Source organism: Musa acuminata, chromosome BXJ1-1 (genome assembly GCF_036884655.1).
Source record: "Musa acuminata AAA Group cultivar baxijiao chromosome BXJ1-1, Cavendish_Baxijiao_AAA, whole genome shotgun sequence".
Classification (NCBI taxonomy): domain Eukaryota; kingdom Viridiplantae; phylum Streptophyta; class Magnoliopsida; order Zingiberales; family Musaceae; genus Musa; species Musa acuminata.
In genome coordinates this window covers 2,254,738-2,273,424 of record NC_088327.1, presented here as the reverse complement: position 1 = coordinate 2,273,424, position 18,687 = coordinate 2,254,738, and the positions used below count along the sequence as shown (strand labels likewise).

The 18,687-nt window shown below is 39.7% G+C and overlaps 3 protein-coding genes across 4 annotated transcripts; 1 reads left to right on the top strand and 2 right to left on the bottom strand.

The window, feature by feature from the left end:
- Nucleotides 1-298: 298 nt before the first annotated feature.
- On the bottom strand, nt 299-5,349 carry LOC135598649 (NADH dehydrogenase [ubiquinone] 1 beta subcomplex subunit 9-like). The gene is made up of 5 exons (XM_065092793.1): nt 5,184-5,349; nt 4,566-4,607; nt 2,168-2,249; nt 1,756-1,811; nt 299-530 (listed from the first exon to the last, which is right to left on the bottom strand). Exons 1-5 carry the CDS (start codon nt 5,316-5,318, stop codon nt 492-494), a joined length of 354 nt encoding a protein of 117 aa, XP_064948865.1. The 5' UTR covers nt 5,319-5,349; the 3' UTR covers nt 299-491.
- Nucleotides 5,350-5,641: 292 nt separating this feature from the next.
- LOC135598610 (protein ACCUMULATION AND REPLICATION OF CHLOROPLASTS 6, chloroplastic-like) lies at nt 5,642-11,564 on the top strand. Its single transcript, XM_065092714.1, has 7 exons — nt 5,642-6,016; nt 6,096-6,326; nt 6,429-6,653; nt 7,550-7,810; nt 7,905-8,868; nt 10,497-10,621; nt 11,097-11,564. The coding sequence occupies exons 1-7, from the start codon at nt 5,717-5,719 to the stop codon at nt 11,385-11,387; spliced, it is 2,397 nt and encodes a 798-aa protein (XP_064948786.1). The 5' UTR covers nt 5,642-5,716; the 3' UTR covers nt 11,388-11,564.
- Nucleotides 11,565-12,091: 527 nt separating this feature from the next.
- On the bottom strand, nt 12,092-16,769 carry LOC135598547 (kinesin-like protein KIN-7F). Of its 2 annotated transcripts, none has more exons than XM_065092563.1 (13): nt 16,366-16,769; nt 15,931-16,020; nt 15,753-15,853; nt 15,569-15,682; nt 15,408-15,489; nt 15,268-15,335; nt 15,111-15,179; nt 14,884-15,008; nt 14,450-14,783; nt 14,250-14,354; nt 13,323-14,168; nt 12,697-13,001; nt 12,092-12,604 (listed from the first exon to the last, which is right to left on the bottom strand). In XM_065092563.1, the coding sequence occupies exons 1-13, from the start codon at nt 16,580-16,582 to the stop codon at nt 12,286-12,288; spliced, it is 2,775 nt and encodes a 924-aa protein (XP_064948635.1). In that variant the 5' UTR covers nt 16,583-16,769; the 3' UTR covers nt 12,092-12,285. The 2 variants fall into 2 exon arrangements, with proteins under 2 accessions (XP_064948635.1, XP_064948697.1); XM_065092625.1 differs by lacking the exon at nt 16,366-16,769 and adding an exon at nt 16,196-16,242.
- Nucleotides 16,770-18,687: the final 1,918 nt, after the last annotated feature.

Sequence of the window (18,687 nt, the reverse complement as noted above, 5' to 3'; positions counted from 1 at the left end):
TACTGTCTAACAGCCAATCAAATGCAAAATCTTCATGTTGCATTAACAGAGAAAAATGAGTAACATCCAATAAGAATATACATTTATACTATGCTGAATCAGTTATATTTTTTTAAATTAAAATTGATTTGATTCGGTTTAAAAAAAAAAAATCCTCTTAAATGGAAACTGTTTATAAGCTTAAAAATCAAACTATTGATGAACCGAATCCGACCAAACGGGTTCGGTTTGATTCGATTTGTTTTGCACACTAGAAATAATAATAAGCCAACAAAATGTTCCTCTGATTCCGAGGGAATTGCAAATATCAAACGCTTGTATGTCATTACGAAAGTGTATTAGAGCAAAACAATGTTGATAACACCAGTTTAATTAACCGAAGAAGTTTACTGGTGTCTTTATGCAGTCCACTACTCGAGAAAACAAGCATTACACCAACTGTTCTGCTTTATTCGAAGCTCAAGATGGATCTTTGCCGTAAATCTCTAATTTCAGTCATCCTCTTTGCCAAAGTCGTAGACAATCTCAATCTGCAAATGAGATATTTTACCCATGTTAAAAGGAATATTATCAAAAGTTAATGGCAATAGCATGCTAGAATAATTATGAAGCAGCAAACAGGTCAGGACACAGTCAAGTTCATGTTTAGAACAAAATACTGCATGATGAAAAGAATTTGTAGGTATGTTTATGAAATACAGCATAATGAAAAGAATTTGTATGTATGATTCCGAAATACTGCATAGTGAAAAGAATTTGTATGTATGTTCTTAAAACTAGGATGTACCAATATAGGATTCTGCTGGATACACATGTAAGTTCAAATATGAAAGCACAAGTATACTTCTGCAACAAAACACAAAGATGGAAAATTGGTTGCCAATTCGAACACAAAGATGGAAGTGCAGAAATGCAGAATACAACCAGTGAATTTTGTTCTTTTCTTTTTTTACTGTATCGGGCTCTAGCAAGGCTCACTGTTTCAGGTGCTGGACCCGTCTCAGCGATCTGTAGGATCGGTAAGTACCGGTCAATACTGGTGCACCGATACATGGTACGCTAGTATGTACCAATATTTCAGTGGGGAAGAAAAAGAGAGAGAAAAGGAAGGGACGGTGGAGGAACAAAGGAGGAGAAATATAGGAGGAATGAAGAATGAAGAAAAGGAAACAGCTGAGGAGGAAGAAGGAAAAAGAAGAAAGAAGAGGAGAAGAAACAACGACGACATACCCGAGAATTAGTGGCAGCAATGAAGCGACAATGACGAGGCAGCGACATCGTACGCGAGCCCTCTTCTAGCATTCGCAAAACCTTATTTGTTCTTTTTTTCTTTTTTTAATGATGAGTTCGATAGGGCCCCACCACTTTTTTTTTCTTCATATTTTTATTATTTTAATCGGATCACCCGAAATGGGGGTAGTTCGCATATCGGCTCACGCTTGGACTGGTATGTACCACCCATATCGACTGTTTCGAGCGGTATAGCTGTCCTTGGGCTCTAGTTTATAGTCTCTACATCTTAACCTGTAAACTCACGTTAACTTAACGATTCAGATATTGGTGAGATACTACCAAGTCTATTCCAAATACATCCTTCATCGTGTCAATACAAAGCATTGATACTTGAGATAAAATCTATTCACTGATTTTTGACTTAAATGTCAAGATATGCAACCATTTGTTCAACCAGAATACTAAGCAAAGTCCAATAGAACAAGAAGGAAGACAACCAAGTGAAACAATGCTATCTCTTACCCCAGCTGGTGGAGGAAGATTTCTGGAGAATTTGGAGCCACCAGGAGCCCAAGGAACTGAAAATTAAGAAAATAGAGCATGAAAAGAATCACCATAGTTCATGTACCAAATAATAATTTGCAAAGCAAAAATCTGAAATTCATGGGGTGACTAAAAAATAAGCCCAAATCTTTTGTTATCCAAGAATGAAAGGCAATTTATGATTAAATAGAAACTAGAACAAAATGTTATTGAGGATAGTTATTTCAATTTATTAAAGATAGTTCCACATAAATCCTTTTTTTTCCTTTTATTTAATGCCTTTCTAGTCAGCATAGGAAATTCACACACACACACACATATATAAAAAATGGAAGAAGATCAATATCCAGAAAACAGTCATTAAGGTTGGAACTTCTTCAATCACAATTACCAATATATGGATCAGGGTGCTGCAATTTCTCATATTTTGCTTCTCCATCTTGAATAAGCCTATCAATAGTGTCTAGATCCTCCTGTGAATCAACAACATTTATACCTCAGTTTTCTTTTTATTTTTATTTTAAAAATTACTAGGCTTTAAGCATAACTATGCAGCCAATAAGCACGATTTGTATCAAAATGAGAAACAAATGAAATTAATGGAGATAGCAACAAGCAATCAAAAAGATTTCTATCAGCAAGTCTCATATAACTTGAGAAGATCCGTACATAATAAAGAAAACAGCACAAAAATGTCATCTTTTGGACAAGAAGCAAAGTGAAGCATGTTACACGAAAACAACAAAATGTATAACACTGTAAAGCAAAAAGATGCAATGAGATATTTGCATCCATTTGTGTCCCCAGTGTCAGTACAGAAATTACTACAATCAACACTGAGCAGAAATAAAAAAAGCTACCACTTGACTGCAGAAATGAACTCAAGAACTGTGGCACTGCTGTCCACCTGCACTATCGAGTCACACCTGATGCACCATGTCACTGTGAAGAATTTGCAAGAAAATCAAACACATGTTGGCCTTAATAGCATTAATCTTGATTGTATATGCTTCTCTATAAGACTAGTATGATCTTAATTTGATTTAGTAGTATCGACAAATGCAATGATTACCAAAATTAGTCTGTTTGATTTCTATTACTTGTTATGTTTTTTATCTAATGCTATCTACTTAATTTTAATTGCTTTGGGGTCTGATCCAATTTGCAATTCGTATACATTTTCTAAACCATATTTTTGTTAAAATTTTCATTGACTAATTATAATAAGATTAATGAACAATTAAAACTTGTAATATGATTTAACAATATTATTTTGTAAATACTTTTTATTAAACCTTTGATCTAATCAATTAATTCCTCTTTCTATTACTATGCATAGAGAGATGAATGAATTCAAAATAAAAATACTCTTTCAAGTGTAACTGCAAAAGTAATATTTCTCATTTGCAATTTGGATGACCAAGGCTCAAGTCATACATCAAATATGAAAATAGCTTCCTTACTTGCAAGGTTAAAGATTATGCACACTGACCCTCCTTAGTCTACTGCATTAAACTGCCTTTTTTATGACACAAAAATAATGAATTTCAGTTATGGAACTTTAAGAACAGACTACAAGACTACAAGTTAGAAAGATGCAAAATTTAAAAAAATCAGAAGTCATATTTCATTTTCAAAGAGAGAGAACAAATCATAGCCAGCCTCGTCATTTTCTTCACCGATCCAGACATTTAACCAATATTCTAAATCTTTAGTCTATTAAAACCAACTTGGGTTACCTTAGGCTTTACTCTCCATGAAGTCCCCACACTTACTTTTGGATGGGATAACACTGTAAGGGTCAGATACAATTTCCAAGATACAGCTTTTAGTTTGCAAACCTTCTCTAGGTTATCTATATAATACAGACATTCCTGCCTAGAATGATCTACCAATATGTGAAATGGGCAACCATAAAAAATGATCTAAACCATATAAGAACTAGATGTACTTTATTCCAAGATTCAAATAGACCAAAAAGAGATGGTCCTGTCCATGACATTCAACTCACGCAAAATATTGTGAGGTTCAGTGTAAGCAGCCCTACCCATCTAAGATTAACATAGACTACTATATTCAAATTTTGCTAAAAGTTATCCAATTATACAGTGTACAATTACATGACACTGTTGAATTTCGAGTCATCAAATGACATAACCATAACACCTTGCTGAACCCAAACAATATTAGAAGCACTGATTCGAGAGCTGCACAGTTTGTGATGAAGTATTAGGAATCTAAAAGTTCTGTTATTTCAAAAACAAAAAACACCAGGGGCAGTGAAGCTGCTCCACTTCAATAGGGTGTCATAGGTGCAAAATACATAAATAATATCACAGGCAAAGACATATACATATGACCCCACTTAGACCCTGCAATGGGGGAGCCTAACACACTAGGCATTAATCCTACATCAGTTGTATAAAAGACATAATAAAGGAATGCATCTGACACTTATGTAGCAGAATATGTGAATATAACTAACTGTTTCGTAAGATATATGGATTGCATCCATTTTATTATCAAATATACAAAACTGAAAATGGCACACACTAGTCCAAACCCTAATGTTTTGGTTAATAGAATTAGATGAGCATTCAAGAAAAGATTAGCACAATACCCACAAATACAATCCAACCCAAGAACAAAGAAATATTTTAAGTTGTTCTGAATAAAATACAGGACTAAGTGAAACAGTTATGTTTATGTTATTTAACCATCAATTTAGATAGCCTAAAAAGATAAGACGAACATTCATATGTTAATGCAATAAAAGAAAGAGGGAATACCGCATGTTTGTTGGCTTCAAATTTGTCTCTTAAATCTGATGCCTGTAAAAAAGAACATCATTAGAAAAAGAGGAAAAGACAATATCTAGTGTCATTAACAAGGTAATGTTTCAGTTCATGGGAAAACAAGCACTATTCAACTACAATTTGTTTATAAACTATACAAGAAAAAACTCGATTTTGTAGTTCAAGATATAATGTATTCATAATGATGTCTTTTTGGCCACGACACGCCAAGAAGGTTTTTTAGTTTTATTTTTTTGGACTTTTGAAGCGCATTGGTTCGTAAAACCTAATAAACCTATCACAGATAGAACTCATAAAACATCAGACAGATTGATAACCAAATGAGAATGTCCAGAAGTCCGAATTTTCGTCACGAGTCTAAAAAACGATTCAACTCGAATCGGTAATCATTCAAAGTTCATGCAGATGCCCGGGCAAAATTCATCAACTCCTAGCTAATTATCAAGCTTAATGCTTTTGCAAATTGAGCACTAAAACGCCAAATTACAGAGTTGACGAGAAAATAAGGCATCGATCTAAGCCCAAAAAGACACAATAGAGGGCCGATCGGATCGAAAAAGAGAGAGGAGGATTAGGGGAAGGAGACGGTACGTGTTGGTAGAAGTGGTGGCGGTTAACGGCCCAGGTGAGGGTGTCCTTGAGGGCCCGCCGGTAGAGCAGCCTCACACGCTCCTTCTGCGCCGCCCGCCGCGCCAGGTAGCCCGCCGCCGCCCCCGCCGCGCTCATCTCTCCCGACGTCTCTTGACCTCCGATCTACTACTGCTATGTGACGGGACCCTCAAATACTACAGAGTGGGAAACGGTGAATCGGAGAAACTTCTTCTACGGCCCGGCCCACTTGGGCTTCTCAAACCAAGTCCGGTCCAACATAATTCAAATAAATGAATGCAAACTACATTTTGAAGTGATTAATTTGATTTTTTGATGAATGTCTCTATTGATATTTATTATTATATTAAATGTATAACTATATATATATATATATATATATATATATATATAAACTCCAAAAATCCATTATTTATAAAGAATAAAACAAAGATCTCTCGCTTTAAGCAAACTGCGACGATCTCTCCTCCGCAGGCCGCAAGACTGTGTGACGCCTCCCCTTCTCCTTCCTTCTTATGGAGACACTGAACTACTTTGGCCTCGCATGCCTCCGCCTCCCGCCGCTCCTCTTTCACAGAAGCCCCTCCTCTTCCTCCTCCTCCAAGTCGGCGCCCTTCCTCCGCTCCAAGAACACCGTCGTCTGCCGCTCGAGCAAATGGGCGGACCGCCTTCTCGGCGACTTCCATTTCCCCACCGCCACCGCCATCGAGAACCCTTCTGCTCACTCTCCCGACCCCTCCCTCCTCGCCCTCCTCCCTCCCCCTCCCCTTCCCTCCGCCGACCGCTCCCTCCCCCTCCCCATCGACTTTTATCAGGTCCCCGCCGCCTCCTCCAAATGCCATCTCTTTCTCTCTCTCTGTGATCGCTTATCGAGGCTATCTGTATGGATTGCAGGTTCTTGGAGCCGAGACCCACCTCTTGGGCGACGGCATTCGACGGGCTTTCGAAGCTAGGGTTTCGAAGCCCCCACAGTATGGCTACAGCCAAGATGCCCTCGTTGGCCGCCGCCAGATCCTCCAGGCTGCTTTTGACACGCTCTTCGACCCTAGCTCCCGCGAGGACTACAACCGCGGCATCGTAGAGGACCCTGATTCCACCATCACCACCTACGTCCCCTGGGACAAGGTATATCTTCACGTCGGGAGAGGTCATTGTTCTTTGTTTAGCTTGATTCTTCCTTCCTTGCCTTGGTTCAGTCTTTGAGCAAGTAAGTGCCGTTTTGATTAGGTTCCCGGTGCTCTCTGTGTGTTACAAGAGGCCGGAGAGACAGAATTGGTACTGCAAGTGGGAAAGAGTTTGCTGCTCGAGCGTCTTCCGAAGGCTTTCAAGCAAGATGTGGTGCTTGCCATGGTGCTGGCGTATGTCGACCTCTCTAGGGATGTGATGGCCCTGAACCCACCAGACTTTGTCAGCTGCTGCGAAGTTCTTGAGAGGGCTCTGAAGCTCCTGCAGGTGAAAAACCAAAAGCATCTTTCTCTCAACATATCTTGTTCTATGTTATTTATTAGGTTAAATTCCAAATCGAACAAGGTATAAGTCACATGAATTTTACAGTTTAATCTTACTTGTCTAATTTTAAGTGTTTGTCGTGAAACATTCAAGGTTCTAAGCTTTCTCAAATAGAAAAATATTCTTCATATATTTGGTCCTGATTTTTGCAAATGTAATATCAAAATGAAACCTTATTGTCTATCTGCATGACTTTCAATTTGGAAAGTTTTTTCTGCACATACTGATATACCATTTTTTTTAAAAATCTTTTCACTGATTTCACATATCCTGGTTCATCATTTTGAATGGAAAAGAACTGATTTCTTATGGAGTTCTCGTCTTTTTAGTGATTTGAGTAACTATAAGGTGGCTTTGGTTTTCCAAACTAAGTTATCTAAAAAATAATATTGAAATGAAGACTGTATGTATGGTTTTCATAGCCTTTACTTATACGAGGAGAAAATCTACTTCAAGATATCAACTCAGGAGATGTATTCTTTAGCTCATTCCATTCCGTGATTGTAATTGCTTTGCGTCCATCATTGTGCCTCTCTTGCTCTTTTCAGTTATGTCATATCCAACACTAAATTTAGCATATGGTGGAGTGCTATTTGTTTTTCTGGTTTAGATTATTATATTATATAACATATGAGGAAATGGGTACCTTGGTCCTCCCTCTTTTGTTCTTTTCATATCAGGAATATGAGCAAAAATAACCAAAAAAGAAGAAAAAAGAGAAAAGGAGCCGACTGATGTGAATTTCTCAAGAACATAATGCTCTGGAAGATGGATGTCTGCTTGTTCAATGTTGTTTGGGATCACCATTCATGATACCATATGAAAATTGTTTTACACAGGAGGAAGGAGCAAGCAATCTTGCACCACATCTGTTGGCACAGATTGATGAGACATTAGAAGAGATCACTCCTCGATGTGTTCTGGAGCTTCTAGCATTGCCTCTTGATTCAGATCACCGAATTAAAAGAGAGGAGGGTCTTCATGGTGTGCGCAATATATTATGGGCTGTTGGTAGGGGAGGTGCTGCTGCTATTGGTGGAGGATTTACTCGGGAATCCTTCATGAATCAGACATATATACGCATGACAGCAGCTGAGCAGGTCTGTGTACAATCCTTAGAGAAGTGTCCTATTGGATACTAAAGAATACCTACTGCTGACAGATACTTGCATTTTTTTTTGTCTTCACGTGAAGGTAAATTTATTTGCTGCAAGACCAAGCGATGTGCCAGCAGAAGACTTCGAGGTATATGGGTTTGCACTTGCATTGGTTGCACAAGCCTTTGTGGGTAAAAGACCCCAGCTTATCAGAACTGCAGACAATCTTTTTCAACAACTTCAGCAGACCATCCTCACTCCATTAGGTACATTTTCAGAGTATGCTGCCAAGGCTGACTGTGAGATTCCCTTTGCGCTTGAAAGGGGGCTCTGTTCACTGCTTCTGGGAGACATTGATGAGTGTCGCATGTGGTTGGGCATAGAGAGTGATAATTCACCCTACAGAGACCCAGATATCGTGGAATTTGTCATGGATAACTCTAATATCGACAAAGATAATGATGTTCTTCCTGGGCTTTGCAAACTACTGGAGACTTGGCTAAGGGAGGTGGTTTTTCCCAGGTTTAGAGATACTCGTGATATTTATTTTAAACTAGGGGATTATTATGATGATCCCATGGTTCTTAAATATCTTGAACGGATGGAAAGTGATCATGGTTCACCTTTAGCTGCAGCTGCTGCCATAGTGAAAATTGGGGCTGAGGAGGCTACAGCTGCACTAGGCAGTGTTAAGTCAAGTGTACTTCAGGCTTTGCAGAAGGTTTTTCCACTGACAAACAAGGAAGAAAGGCTGAGTTCAGAGGAATACAGGGATGGAACTGATATTGTCCCTGATTTACACATGCAGGAGACTGTCGTAAAAATTGATCAAGATAAGTCAGGTTCTCATGTTGAGGTTTCTAAAAAGTCTGATCCTGAAGATTCTAATGAGCAGGACTTGACAAATGAAATAAAAATTGCTGTTATGAAGATTATGTCTGCTGGAATGGTGGTTGGAGTACTGACTATGATAGGGATCAAGTGTTTACCTGGAAGAAACAGTTTGCTTGTTACGGGGAAGGAAACAGGTTCAGCAACAGCTGCCAATTTCACTAATATTGGTAATAACCCAGACTATCAATTTTTTAGTTAATAATACAGCCGATTCAGCCGAAGGCTAAATTACAGATAGAATTGTTAGTTTTTTTACAAGTAATGGCATGTAGCATCCTGCTGCTGATTTCAGATCTTAAAAGGAAACTTTAAATCATGCTAGATTTAGACATTTCACTGTCAACCTGGTTTGGACAAAGTTTAGGTTCATCTATGTTTGCAGATATTGCCGTGTAATTTACTACAATAACATCTTTAAACTACTTCATACTTCTGTAACTTCCTCTTTCCATATAGCTATTCTCCTTCTATGTTTTTTTGTAGTTATTTCTGACAAGTACTAGGAGAAACTTGTTGGGTTCAAAGAGTAATTTTCTTCTTTATTGCCTTCTCATATGATGAAATCTGGATGTGATAATTTTTAAGTGAATCTCACATGTTCTTGATGACAGTTCTTTTTCGTGTTCTTTGGAATATGATGCTTAAGAGATTATTGAGTAAATGCAATTATACATGAACTTAATATAAAATATAGTAAGAAAAGGGGAAAATAGGATGGAGTACCATAGTAGTTAACAGGGAACAGAAAGGGAGGCTAGGAGGACTTAAATTTCCAAGGTAGAAACACTGAATTAGTTCATTGTTGATTTGGCTTTGGATGTGTATAAGTTGGTTAAGGTCACCCAATTGCATTTTTAACTTGGTCCATTAGGATAGAATAGCCTGGTTTTGATCCAAACTGAGTTCTAGCTCAAACTTGTCTTGATCATCAATTCTAACTCAGCCAAAAACTGACTGGATTTTGATTCCATCTGACTTCACCCGATTTTGGTCGAGGTGTTATGACAAAGACAAAACAAGAGTCTAAGAGTCCAAATCAAGCATTTTTTGTGAAGTGCTGAATGCTTTATCTGGTTTAGTTGATGGTTATCCTTAATCTTCCTGCATACAATTGCCTAGGGACCACAATGCTTAAATGAAACTTGAACAATGTCATCCTGAACGATGGTTATCCTTTATTTGCTGGAAGTGGTCTTCTGTGTAGTATCCGTTCTGGAAAATCTTCTTGAGGAAGTGGAACTTGAATCAATATTTTTTAGTCTTCTTCTCAAGATATGTGGAACTTTGGTTCTCTAATTATCATTATGTTGAACAATGTCATCCTGAACGATGGTTATCCTTTATTTGCTGGAAGTGGTCTTCTGTGTAGTATCCGTTCTGGAAAATCTTCTTGAGGAAGTGGAACTTGAATCAATATTTTTTAGTCTTCTTCTCAAGATATGTGGAACTTTGGTTCTCTAATTATCATTATGTTGAACAATGTCATCCTGTTGCGAGTGGGTGCCTTGGACCAAACCTATCATAACCCTAGTCCCATCCTGTACACATGTTTACTTCATGAAGTGGCTAATATCTCAATTTATGTCTTGATTGTGGTCATGCATAACTTGTCTTATTAGCTTTTATGGTGAGTCCTGGCTGTGATATATTTCTTTCAGCAATAGGTTCTTGTCTATAATAGTTTCTTTTACTGAATCTATAAATAATATTTAAGGTATGGATCTTTGATGATATCTTGAGAATTATAAATATATGTTGAAATAATTATTATTTTGGTTATCAAACATCTCTGCAGATGAGAATTTTGTTGAAGAAATACCTAAGATGGATGCAAGGTTTGCAGAGACTTTGGTACATAAGTGGCAAAATGTCAAATCCCGAGCTCTGGGACCAGATCATTCTCTTGCAGAGCTGCCAGAGGTGTGAAATTACTCTTTTTTAAATGTGTTTGATATCTAACAACAGTTTCTAATTTGTCTAGTTGTCAGAGAAATGACCTATTGGTGATATCTCAATTTTTATGAAGAAACTTGTATATTGGGATTGTTTAAATGAATATATTTAGGCCATAAAGTTCACCAATCTTCGTACCACATCATCTTTAGGCTCTACTACATATCCTTTTTAGCTTTGATATGAATGAAATACAATATTTTATGATATGGCATCATTTGAAATTGTATTGATCAATGAACAAGTATTTGATGGAGATAAATATCTCAGTACAAAAGGGCATTTTGGTTTTAGTTCATCTATATAATAGAATTTTTATTGATTGTCTTTTACACACTTGGTCTTATGGATCCTTGTATCTGTTTAAAATTAGAAAGTGATTGAGATTCTTTCTACCCTATGGAGGGATCATGACCATAACCACCGAACTCTTGATGGATAGGTTTTGGATGGCCGGATGCTGAAGATATGGACTGATCGGGCTGTAGAGATTGCAAAACATGGTTGGTTTTGGGAGTACACTCTACTAGGTTTAACAATTGACAGTGTTACCCTGTCTGTGGATGGGCGTCGAGCAATGGTGGAGGCGAGGATCGAGGAAGCTGCTCGGTTGACCGATGATACACACCCAGAGCACAATGATTCCTATAGTACCACCTACTCAACCAGGTATGAGATGGTTCATTCCAAATCAGGCTGGAAGATAACAGAAGGATCTGTTCTCCAATCATAAGGGAAGCAGGCTTCTCTGGGTAATGTAAATAATGTGTGTATACCTTTTTCATAGCATTATTATTTCTTTTTCCCCAGTGTTCCTGTTCCTGTTCATCCGACAAACTTGGAATTTTGAGGTGAAACTTCTAGTATTCATTGTACCTGAGTTACCAATGAGAAGTTCAGTTCTTGGTCACAGGAACCTTACCTTTTCAAAATAATTTTGTAAGTTTTCAGTGAACATCTAAGTGCATGCAGCAGGCAAATAGTAGGTACTGATTGGGCTTGTTAATTCATATGTGGGAGGACTAAGGGCATGTGGTGGTCATCCACAACCTAATCCTGAAATTGTTCAGATATGAGCTTCTCAGGATTTGGTTTACTGCTTTTTCTTTGTAGGCATGGAAGAGTCACATTAATGATGAATATTTTCCTTATCAGTTTTTTTTTGGCATTATGAAGTCAATTTCAGTGTCAATATAAGATTGCTTCTTTATGATTAATCTGTGTTTGGGATATGATTTATTTTTATATAGTCTTATTCATTGAGCCATAGCCCCAACATACTGTGTGCTTTGGGAATTCATGAGACCACTGTGTTGGTGATCCAATATTTATGAGACCAGCATCCAACATTCTCATGCACTCATCGCTTGATCTCGAGAGGATTTATCTGAAACTTGATTCCTGTGCTGAAAGGCTAAATAGAAGAAGTACCAAAGATGACAACAAGCAAGCTGAAAACTGCTTCAGCCTTCGGTCTTTTATCACACAAGACGCAGCATTTCTCTCCTTTGATGCATCGCAAAAACTTACATCACTTCTTTGGGGGCAGAATCGACCAAAATAGTCGCAAGAAAAACAAAGAAAAGGTTTTGCAATTAGTCGTCGTCGTCGTCAAGCCATGGCAGATCTGCTCACATGAGGAGGGACTTGCCGTGCATCCAACCGAAGGATCGCTTGTGGGTCTGCTGCGGCGTGAAGCTGAGCTCGAACATCTCCTTCATGGCCTGCCCTCGCTCCGCGAATCCCGTCAGCTTGGCCACGAGCGATGCGCTCTCTGCTACGTGCTCGAGGTCGGTCGCAGTCCACAGGCGTCGAGCCAGCTGCAGCCTCCTCTGCTTCGAGCTCAGAGCAATTCCCCACTTGGCGTAAAGGCTCTCCCTCTCCTCCGGCGACAGCTTCTTCTGCATCTGCTTGCACAGCATCTCTCGCTCCCGACGAAGGCATCTCGAGCTGCCAACAGCAGTTCCACAGTCTCATCGTCTTCCTACTTGAATGCAGGGGGGGGGTCGAATCCAGTAGCGTGAGAACATGATCGATCCTACCTCGAAGCAACCAAGTCGCCGGCATTTCCACGAGAGAAGGTGTTTCGCAGGAAGGACAGCCGTCTGCATTCTACTTCCATGTAGAAGGAGTCGGCTGGATCGCCATCGAAGAGGAGGAAGAAGCAAGTTCTGTGGACCAAGGGAACATCGCAAGCATGCCAGAGCTGGATTATCTCCCGTTGCTTCCTCTCGAATTCCCGTGGCCATCGCGAGGGAGACTCCAAGGAACATAGCACTGCGTCCATGCCTACGTTCTCGATGCTCTTCTCAGCTCCATGGCCTTCCGACAGAACCCCTTGAGCCTCCTGAATCACATCGACAAGAAGCCGTATCAACTTGCAGGCAAACATTGACACGATACTTGGTCATTGGCAGGTATTGACCATCGAACATAGAATTTCTATTCGATTTGTATTCCAATCTAACTTCTTGCAGATACACAACATGGTTATGTAGTTCTGCTTCTGTCTTCGAGGAACACCGAGTTGACAACGAAGAACTGAAGAAAAGGACATCAAGCTTCTAGTTTGCAGGTATTTTGACTTATGATTAGTCTGTAATATCCTAGCAAAAAATGGACAAGAAGTAACTTCATGCACATATCATTAATATGAGAATATGCCCACCTGATCGGAAGGGAGTTGTTTCTGACGATCATCTTCAGCCAAGAAAGCGGCATTGACATGGTCATCAACCTCTCCGCGTACAGTTTCGGTTTTGGGCATGTCGCTCGAAGTGACTTCTTCTGAGAGTTTCTCGCTTTCAACATCATAATCCGTTGCAGGGAGTCTCCTTTCATCCTCTTCGGGCCTTCCAGGTAACTTTTCTCTGAAGATCTTAGGTGGTGGTGTCTTGTTGTCTCGTTCAACATGTTCAAGCCAAGACAAGATTGAGCCGTTCATCAGACTTGCCTTGCAACTTCTACTTCTGGTTAGTATCAGCTCCCTGGAGCTCATTGTCTTTTGCACTGAATTCAATTCTTGAGGACATGGTTTGACAACGTTCTCAGTTGTCTTTGTTTCGATGTCTATCGATTGCTCTACTGCAGCTCTCAGGTGTTCATCGCCTTCAGATCCTGGAGCTCGATCCCCAAGTCTGTCGTCGTCGGTCAGTGGCAGCAGATCACTCCCGCTTTCATCATTCAACAAGAGATTGAATTCTTCACTTCTGGTTGTGCTCAAGGCATGTATCTCAACACACCGAACTTCCTTGCAGTGTTCTTCAGTATCATCATTCCCTTGTTGTTGGATCTGTTCGTGCAGAGTAGGACTGCTGATCGACCACCGAGGTGGCTCCATCTTATCAGGAAGCTCGATGTGTCGCTTGCTGTGTCCATTGCTTTCTTTTGATACATCAAATCTCGAGGAGTAGAAATCCGGAATTTGGTATGCGATAGCAGATGCAGCAGAAATCGAAAGTGCATCTTCGCATTCACCGCGTGCGTGGGATGCCGATGACCGACTCGAGTCCTCCTGCACAAAGGAAAAGAAACGAAACTTGGAGAACATAGGCAAAACTCATCAGAGAATCGATGACAATCGAAGGATATGCACCCATTGTCTTGAAGATTGCTCATCCACTACAGCATGGAGCAGATCCTCGAGACGAGACTGAGCAAGATCTCTTTGCTGCATCAGCTCCTTTATTTCCCGTTCCATCTAAAGCAAAGAACAATCGGCATTTTCATAGATGTTATGGATAGAATTACACACGAGGTAACATGACACAGATGCAATCAAAAGATTCGATAAACCTTCTTGATCTGGGTATCTTTGTCTCTTAAAGCATCAGAATGGTGTGTGCAGGAAGCTGATCCTGGATACCTCAGTTCATGCTCCAATCTTGCAAGTTCTCTTTGCAGATGCTTCACCAGCGCCTTGTCGGACATCACCACATTGACTTGCGCATTGATGACTACTTGTTTTGCGCAGCTTGCAAATAGGAGGGTGTTTCGCGACTGCTCGATGTGGCTGCGTGCAGGGCTCATCGTGCAGATGATGGCAGTTCTTGCATTTCCACCTAAGAAGGGTTGCAGTATGCGTGTCAGCTTGGAATCTCGATATGGTATATGGCCCGTTCTTCCTTTGCTGCGCAAAGAAAGGAGAAGTGATGATAGATGTTACATGATGCACAAAGAAATGGATTCACAACAGGGAATGAGTCATTGGAAGAAAGCAATTCGACGACCTTAGTTTGCGGATCACAGTTCCCAGGGTGAGCAAGCTTCGGTTGATATGGCAACCTTCTTTTAGCCGATTACCGGCGGAAGATGCTTGAGACGCTCGTTCACTTCCCGCTAAATCAACAAAATTCTATGTCCGGAAAAGAAGCAGCTCAGCCTCCGATCTGTGCCATTTTCATCTCGAAGTACACTGCAGAAAAGAAAGATTCGATCGATGCAAGAACGAACATACCACGGCAGCCAACAGAGTGCTTGAACTACTGTCCCTACCCTTCGACTCCCGAGCAGTGCTCTCGATTGTCTGCAATTGTGGCCAAAATAGACTCGGATAAAATGTTTGATTCTTCTAGACATGTATCAGAAGAGTCTAATCATGATCGAAGCCAAACCAGTCTCAGTATCTGATGCGATCGAGAGCTTGTTTCATTCAGCGACGTCTCTTCGACCTGTCGCTGTTCTGTAGAAGAAAACATGGTGGATTAGCGAGCGTGAAACGGTGAATGGAGTGCGGACATTTGTACCACAACACCTGCACAAGTAGAAAGAAGCTCCCTGAGGTGCCATTGATCCCTCGGAGTTTCCTCTGTGAGTTTCTCCACGACAGTCCCTCTCTAAGCAGCACAAGTAGCAGGTTAGCTTTGGTGTTTCATTCAAACAGATCGATGGGCACTCATGAGTGTACTTCTCTACCTCTGGATCATCAAGAAGCCTGAGAGGGGAACCATCACTGCTCAGCAGATCTCTCACTGCTTCGTTGTATATCTCCATCGCCGAGAACCTCAAGACGAATTCTCTCTCCTCATGCTGCAGAAAGGGAAAGATTAAACGTGCTGCATCTGAGACACCACGAACTCAGGCACTAGAGAGTTGATACCTTCTTGATGTAGTCGTATATGTCTTCCATGGTGTACTCAGTAATGCCGGCCATCGTGTATGTCTTTCCGCTGCTCGTCTGTCCATAGGCAAATATACTTGCTGCAATACGCATGCGCAGATGGATCGATGGAGTGAGACGAAGTAGGCGAACAATCCAGCGAGTGTTTTGCGCTCACCATTGATTCCGCTGACAACTGAAAGAGCAACTTCTTTGGCTCCTTCATCGTAGACACGTCTCGTGTTGCAGTCACACCCGAATGCTCTGTCTGATCATCCCCGAGCAGTAGAGAGATGAGGACGGGAAGATGCGGAAGGTCATATAATGCAATGAATTGAAAGTGGATTCTGAATGCAATTTCTAAATGGTTTCTTGAAATTGCCAAAGGAGAGCAAGAAATTATCCGGCAGAAGATTTCCAAGTTATTGCAGCACAGTTCTCACCTTACTCGAAAAGAAATATAGGGAGGACTCTGTTCTTGACAGAATCTGACACAAACGAGAGGATTCGCCGCGAGAAAACACTCGACAAGATGAGTCATTTATCGTTTTAATGTACCGATTTCGACCCAGTTAGCATAAATCTCATCCGAAAGACGAATTGCTACACTCACCGAAGGTGTAAGCTGTCGGAAACACCGATCGCTCGGGGAGGCTGTTCCTGAAGACGACGGTGGTGTCGTCGATGCAGTCCCAATCCGAGGGGTCGCTCTTCTCCATCTCCTTAGCGTTCAGTGGCCTCATCCTCACCGAAACCACTATCCTCTCCTCCTTCGCTCCGCCCTCATCCTTCTCCCATCGGGCCATCTCTTCGCCACCGATCGTCCCCATCTCCCCCCTCCCGCTGCAACTTTCTGACACTAATTCAACATGAAGAACACCATCGTAAAAAGAAGAGGATGGGAAGGCGCTGTTGAGGTTAGGGAGGAGGTCACAGTGCAGGTAGAAGAGATCGATCTACGGAGTCCCCACGGGTGTCCTGTCGTGATACCGATCGCTCGCTGCATGGACCCTGCTGTCGCACTGATATCGACCAATGAGTAGTTGGCATTCCTTAATGGCTGTGACCGATACATTTAATGAGACCATCGACCAAACCTGTGGTTTCCGTTCTCCACGGTGGTCACCGCCATTGCAGCTGTCTCCGTAAAGAGTTTGACAAAGGGCCTTCTTAGGGAAGCGAGAGAGAGAGAGAGAGAGAGAGAGTGGGTGAGGACGGTAGGGGAATTCATGTACGACAACTCGTTTTAGCGAGGAAGATGATAGAACCAAAGAGAAGAATGGGCTCCGAAAGAAGAGATACTATCGCCCGCAATCTAATCTATGTATCTTTGTTACATAGAATTGAGAGAGAGAGACTTTGATTTTTTTATCCTTATTTGTTTTATTTATTTATTATATTTATTTTTTACATTTTTTTATGTCAAATGATATGCTTCAATGATAGGCATATTAGATGTATTTATTAAATTAAGATATATATATATATATATATGAATATTTAAATTTATTTTTTAAAGGATAAATAACAAAAGTAGAAACATTGCAATGAATAATTAAAGTATGTGGCGAATAAACCAATTAGAATCTTTAAAAACTTTTTTTTTCATTTTTTCTACAAAACATCTCTCTTTTTTCCTATTGAAAAAGTTGTGTTTATAATTTGAGGGGTATTTTGGTATGATTAGATAAAGTGGAGCAAATTTTGAAAAGAAGGTTAATTTGCTGGAAAAAGAGAGAAAAAAATAAGATATAATTCAATTAATTTTTAAATTTAAATATAATTATCTAAATCTCTTCCACATTTCTTTTATTATTATTATTATTATTATTATTGAGGTGTCAGTTTTCTTTGGAAAAAGAAATAAAGAGAAAAGAAAAAGAAAAGTTGCGAAGCACAGAAGATTTGTCGGTGATTGATTGCGGACGAAGCAGTCCGTCGTCGTCGTCGTCGCACGCATTAGTGAGCGAAAGCAATCCCGAAACATGCTCCTCCGACTCCTCCTTGACACCCGGGAAGAAGACCAGCCTCATCATGAAGAAGAACGAGATGATGAGGTGATCGGGCTCGTCGTACGCGATCATGCACCGAGGTGGAATTCCTGTCTCCCCTCTTCCGTCTGCTGATACTGTGAATCCGGAAGAAGGATGGAAGTTGAAGACGTTCTCTTCGTCTTTTTTGTTTTCTTTCTTTTTCTTTTACTCTGCTTTTATATCTTTCTCCATTTGACTCCTAAAAAGGAGAGAGAGAGAGAGAGAGAGACAGAGACAGAGAGAGAGAGAAATAATATTTATATTAGGATTGGTTAATTATTTAAAAAAAATTAGATTTCATCCTAAAATTCAATAAAATTATTTATTAACTAAGTTAGTTTATATCTTTAAAATTTTATTAAATGAGATATGTCATTATTATTAGACTAATGTTTAAGGTGTGATATCACGAGTATATTTCCATGTATCCATCACATCAATATCGAACCAAAAAAAACTAAAAATAAAAATTACAATATTTTAATTAAATAGCTATGGGAGGAGAATTACAATTAAAATCCTAATTAATTCTTTTAATTTTAAATTATGACATCATGAAATTATAATCAGACATATAACAGTCAGTAATAAGTCATTAAGACATAATAAATAACAACATATTCAAAAAAATAAATAAAACTGTATAAGAGAGAGAAAATAATATTTTTAATAACTATTGTATAAATTTAATAAAAATCACATATTAAAATTAGCATCATAAGTTTAAGATAAAATATATAAAATAAAAAAAACACTACATATAGCACGAATAATTGCAACATATTCTTATGATCACTATTTTTGAAGCTTCCACACAAATATAAATAATAGCTCCTGATTCGCATTCGTTGCTCGAACCCAAAGCTTTGAGGTCGAGAATCGAACACTCGGAGAGAGACGAA

What these genes read in the sequence shown, in the direction of transcription:
- LOC135598649 (XM_065092793.1), bottom strand. Translation starts at nt 5,318, where the DNA reads ATGAGCGCGGCGGGGGCGGCGGCGGGCTACCTGGCGCGGCGGGCGGCG. An exon ending in TTGAAGCCAACAAACATGCG is followed by an intron (nt 2,250 to 4,565) that starts GTATTCCCTCTT and finishes GTTGATTCACAG; the next exon opens with GAGGATCTAGACACTATTGA. An exon ending in ATCTTCCTCCACCAGCTGGG is followed by an intron (nt 531 to 1,755) that starts GTAAGAGATAGC and finishes TCTCATTTGCAG; the next exon opens with ATTGAGATTGTCTACGACTT.
- LOC135598610 (XM_065092714.1), top strand. Translation starts at nt 5,717, where the DNA reads ATGGAGACACTGAACTACTTTGGCCTCGCATGCCTCCGCCTCCCGCCG. An exon ending in CCTACGTCCCCTGGGACAAG is followed by an intron (nt 6,327 to 6,428) that starts GTATATCTTCAC and finishes CGTTTTGATTAG; the next exon opens with GTTCCCGGTGCTCTCTGTGT. An exon ending in TGCCAATTTCACTAATATTG is followed by an intron (nt 8,869 to 10,496) that starts GTAATAACCCAG and finishes ACATCTCTGCAG; the next exon opens with ATGAGAATTTTGTTGAAGAA.
- LOC135598547 (XM_065092563.1), bottom strand. Translation starts at nt 16,582, where the DNA reads ATGGGGACGATCGGTGGCGAAGAGATGGCCCGATGGGAGAAGGATGAG. An exon ending in TATACGACTACATCAAGAAG is followed by an intron (nt 15,683 to 15,752) that starts GTATCAACTCTC and finishes CCCTTTCTGCAG; the next exon opens with CATGAGGAGAGAGAATTCGT. An exon ending in GGCTTCTTGATGATCCAGAG is followed by an intron (nt 15,490 to 15,568) that starts GTAGAGAAGTAC and finishes TGTGCTGCTTAG; the next exon opens with AGAGGGACTGTCGTGGAGAA.